The 5,026-nt window shown below is 36.1% G+C and overlaps 1 protein-coding gene across 1 annotated transcript; it reads right to left on the minus strand.

Moving 5' to 3' along the window:
- Positions 1-9: 9 nt before the first annotated feature.
- LOC144639853 (guanine nucleotide-binding protein subunit beta-like protein 1) lies at positions 10-1,534 on the minus strand (the record flags this gene model as incomplete). Its single annotated transcript, XM_078499134.1, has 4 exons — positions 1,419-1,534; positions 476-598; positions 251-366; positions 10-24 (listed from the first exon to the last, which is right to left on the minus strand). Coding segments are annotated over exons 1-4 (370 nt in total), but the record flags the coding sequence as incomplete, so codon positions are not given.
- Positions 1,535-5,026: the final 3,492 nt, after the last annotated feature.

Genomic DNA, 5,026 nt, shown 5'->3' on the forward strand with positions numbered 1-5,026 from the left:
GCACAATCCAATGTGACTTATGTCCTATAGAGGATAAAATATTTTTAATTATATTAATCAAATATTACATTAAAATATATGGAAAATAATTTAAATGGATATTTTCAGGCATATGGTTTGAAAAATTAGTTAATGCAACATTTATTTTCTAGGTGTAATAAAACATATATGATGTTACCTGTACGTTGTTACTTCTAGATGAAGCACTATTGTTAAAGTTGAAGTAATTGTTCAAATTAATTTCAGATACCTCTTGACAAAATACAAAACTGGCAAAATCCAAGAAAAGGTGCTGCTATACTGCTCACTACTTCAGATCTTCCTTCAGAACACTGCCATGTTTTTATATACCCATCTCGGCCATGGCTGCAATAGTAAATATACATGATAAGAATGAATTCTTCAATTTTTGCCAATGCACTATCCTTATGCACTGATCTACAAATAAATTGTAAGACTTCAGTATCCAATGTACCTTATTATGCTTCCACATGGATGAAAATCTGCAGCAAGAATCCCTTGTCCATCATGACCATCCAAGGTTAGTTCTGTTCTTTTTGTCTTAAGATTCCACAGGCTTATAATTCCTTTAACAGACCTTTAAAATTCAAGGGCAGATTTAAATACTTTTATTGTTTTGAATTACTTGTTTATATATAACAATCTGGTGGTAAAGTCTTATTATATGCTGTATTTCTCTCTTTTTCTCTCTTTTTCTCCTTTTTTTCTCGGTAGAAATTCTTCTAAGTGCGTGGGGACATTCTGGCACTCTAAAAGGCAGTTGTTTCTTCAAAGGTGCTTTTGTTCTTTTAGCTTAATATATATTCACAGGACATTTTTAGGAATAACCCCTTCATTAGTCAAAACCAATGGATTATCGCTTAACAGTTCTGAATGCACTCTGCTATTGATGAGAGGATTATCCCCGAAACACCCCATAAAAAACATAACTATTAGAACTAAAGCACTTTTGAAGAAACAACTTATCCTATGATACTGTATACATATCAACAGCATTTTCACATTTATTATAAGCTTTATGCACTTATCAGCAGCCATCCCGGGGGTTAAACCCCAGGGAATCCCCAGGCATTTTCACAATGACGTAAACAAATCCCCCCCCCCAACAAATATACCCAAAAGCAAACTTTTTCTACAAAAAAATCCCTTCTCCAGGGAAACATTAGAATGTAATTTTTGTAACAGTTGAAACAGCAACAGTAGTTTTTTTATTATTTTTCAGAAGCTTAATCAAAGCGCACATTATTTCATTAAAGTTTTAATGAACTTGGCCTGGGAATCACAGTTAGCACTACTAACTATGACATAGTTAGTAGTGCTAACTGTGATTCCCAATAAAATTCATTCATTCCCACATAGTGGGAATGAATAAATTTTATATCATAATAGGTACATACCCAGAAAGTAGGAGCCCTTCTTCTCTCGCAGACTTCGGTGCTAACTGGAGGAGATTTATTGCTGCTTCTGTTCCACGTAAAACATATATTGGGTCCGGTGGGATTCTTTTGCCCATAATTTTTGCATGTTTTTCACATGTACGTAGCTACAAATACAACCGCAAGTGCTACTGACTTCTCAAAGGTTATTTTCTCACAGGCGTTACTTACTAAACACCGAGGGGGATTCGAAATTATTTTTATACACCGCTGACTAAAACATTTTTAATTACTGGCGCAACCAAAATGGCGGCCATGGTAGGGTGGGTGCAGGTGGGATTCTGAATTTTGACATTTTTTCCTTTCTTTACGTATTGCTTTTTTTGTTTTGAAAGCAATGCTCTTTTATGGGCCTTTCTCTAAGCTTCGAAGCTGATTTTAGTTTGAGTTACGGTTTTCGTAAAGAAACGATCACACATTTAAATCGCGTGCTCTGTTGTCAGCCGTGACGCGCAGAATGCACGTTTTACATACAAACGAAATTCAGTTTGAATTGGTCAGTTATTTTCGCGTCATCGGCAGTTGACAGTTAAACAGACGATGCTTTTCAACTTTTTAATATAAAATAAAATTATTGTCTATATAGCTGCCAAAAGTTATCGACCGAAAAAGGGTTTCCGATAGAGGCCAAGGAATTTTTAAGCTTATCTCGAAAATGCAAGATGATGGCCGGGAACAATTATGCGCCACGGGTTTGGATAATCTTCGTCCTTTGTCAGCACCGACAACTGAAGAATCCCTTGAAACAACGACACTACATTTAGAAAAATTACCATTGAAAAGAAAGTCGGACGAAGAGCTGGGAAGCGACCAAAAACGACGTCTAGTGACAGAGGAAACTCAAAGCAGTGACGAAGATACTTTGATACCGATAGAGAATACAGGCACGGAGAAAGGGAACGGCAGTGAAGAAAAAGAAATGTGCGAGCCTACGGAGCCAGAGCGAAGAGTAATCATTAGTATGTATTTTTTTCTCAGTTCTAAATACTAGCATATTAAATGCCTTAATTGCAAAATTTAAGGGAATCCCTGCATGGGTGTAGAATATAAATGTTGTGGTTCAATTTTATCCTTGGTTGAAATTTTCATTTCCCTTTGTTTTTGGGTATGGTAATGTATGATAATGAGTTGAAAACAAAGGAAAATAAAAATTGAACCATAACATACACACAAAAAAGCTTTTTATTGTGAAATTTTTTCCAGCTTTTTATTGTGAAAATATTTTATTGTGAAACATTTCCACTGCTCTTATGTACTAAATACATGTCTACACCTCCTCTTTCTTTTTTTGGAAACCATTAGCATGCTAACACCTGTTGTGTTGATTGACATGGTCATGTGATCACCAGCTGCAATGGGCTATTACTAGAGAACTTCTACTGTCTCTTCGAGGCATATATTTTTTAAAAATTTACATGCCATTCTTTATCTTTGGTCTTAAACATCTGAATAAAATTTACTCTAATTTAAAAATTGGGAAACGGGTGTTCACTGTACCACTGCTAATGAAAAACCTACATTACGTAGAAAGGGGAGACCTCTACTTGCCATGCATATAGTCACAAGCTTAGTCAACAAACTCGTATACATGCAATAATAATATTATTATTGTTTGGTATATATTTGAACATATAACTTGCACAAGACTGGTCCCGTTTAAAGAATATGTGTCGTACAGAATTTTTGTCAACGTTTTACCGGTCTTGCTGTCTTGAATTTTTTACAAAAGCTGTCTCAAAGCCTAGATTTCTTTTGCAAGGCTAAAGAAAGTCTTCAGCTTGCAGAAAAGATATTCACCTCCCCATCTCACAAAGCCTCTAATTTGAATGTTGAAGGATTATAATAACATGTTTTAAAAAACCTAAAAGGTGTCTAAGCCTCAAACACTGAAAAGATGTGTGTGATTGCTTATATGTATGGGATAGGAGCACCCGTGAATTGACGGAAAGAGCTGTGCATGCTCACAAAAGTTGCACCATCTTATTTGTTTGTCTTGAGTTTTTGATCTCAGTCAAAACATAGTGTCCACACTCTACACCTCCAATAGGTGGACATCTTTTCTGGAGTATTTACTGTTTATGTTATGGTTCAATTTTTATCCTCTGTTCTAATTTTACTTTCCTTTGATTTAAACTCATTATCATACATTACCATACCCAAAAAAAAGAGGAAAATAAAATTTGAACTAAGGATAAAATTGAACCACAATAAGTATTTCACCAAAGTTCATATGCCGCATGCTGCCAGCTAATTTTTAAAAGGACGCCTGTGTCCATTGAACTGCTGTTAACTATTTTCTAACCAAGATATATTATGTACATACATATTTTAAATTTTAGACGTTTTGTTCTTTGTTTTTTTTTTCCTTTAGTGAAGGGTAATTTGCCAAAATTGGCTTTACCAGATGGCTGGATAGCACTTAATCATCGGAGTGGCGGAATAATCTATCTCCACAAACCAACAAGAGGGCAAACCTGGTCTCGTCCTTATCACATTGGAGGTGGAAGTGTCAGGGTAACTTTATTCTTTCTTTAAAACATTTTAGTTGGAAGGCAAAGACAAGCATTTTACACATAGTGTGTGCATAACTACAGTGGGTTTCATTAAGGGCCAGCCACCAGGCAAATTGACTGGCTGTGAACACCACTTTGCTTGGCTGTTTTCAACATCTGAACCAACTTCAGTTTACAGAAGAGGGTAGGGCCTCGCTGATACTTTGACTGGGTGCAAAACCCTGAACGGATGCCCGCCTGCTTCAATCCTCAATAAAAAACCCTGTAACTGTATTTTGCATTGATCATATACCCATACATGTAGGTGACAAGCATTTATAAATTTTGTTAATAGGTGTGTTGTGTGAATTGGCTGCAATTGCTTCCCATGGGTCACTTATGTAAAGAACTAAATACTCCTTGAATATTGTGCTTCCTTGAATGCCATCAAAAATTGTGGCGGTTTGAAAAAATACCAACCCTTCCTTAATAAATGCTGGTACATCACCACAGACGCCGAGCCTAAATTATCCAGTCAACTTCTCACTGACTTGTCTGATGATCACAGTACATTGAGACAATTCCATTTGGCTTAATACAGGGTATTCACTCCTGGCTAAAAAAGGGAAACAAATACCACAGACTGTAAAATAATATCAGTGCACTGCTGCATGCCCTCGCATGTGCAAATAGAGGCTTCTGTATTCACCAAGGAAGTACTGTTAAAGGAAGTAACTTCCAGTGGACTAGCAGCTGATCCTGGGGCTAGAGTATCAGTACCCTTGATTCTTTCATGCTACAGCAGGGTTGCCACAGGTCAGGAAATGGTCAGGGAAATATAAAATTCTTTAAGGTCAGGAAAAAGTCATGGAATTGTATTTTGAGTGAGGGAAAATTGAAACTATACTGCTGCTGATGTAATACCATTAAACGTTGGAAGAAATATTTCATGTCAATGTGATCTCTGTGATTTGGATGCTGGAGGCTTCAACTATATCTGACATTTTGCATTTTTGGTCAAAGAAATTTGATTTTTATCAGAGAAGAGTCAGGGAAAAATCAGTAAATTTTGAAAAC

The sequence above is a fragment of the Oculina patagonica genome, unplaced genomic scaffold, assembly GCF_052425735.1.
Source record: "Oculina patagonica isolate OP01 unplaced genomic scaffold, crgOcupat unplaced1401, whole genome shotgun sequence".
Classification (NCBI taxonomy): Eukaryota; Metazoa; Cnidaria; class Anthozoa; order Scleractinia; family Oculinidae; genus Oculina; species Oculina patagonica.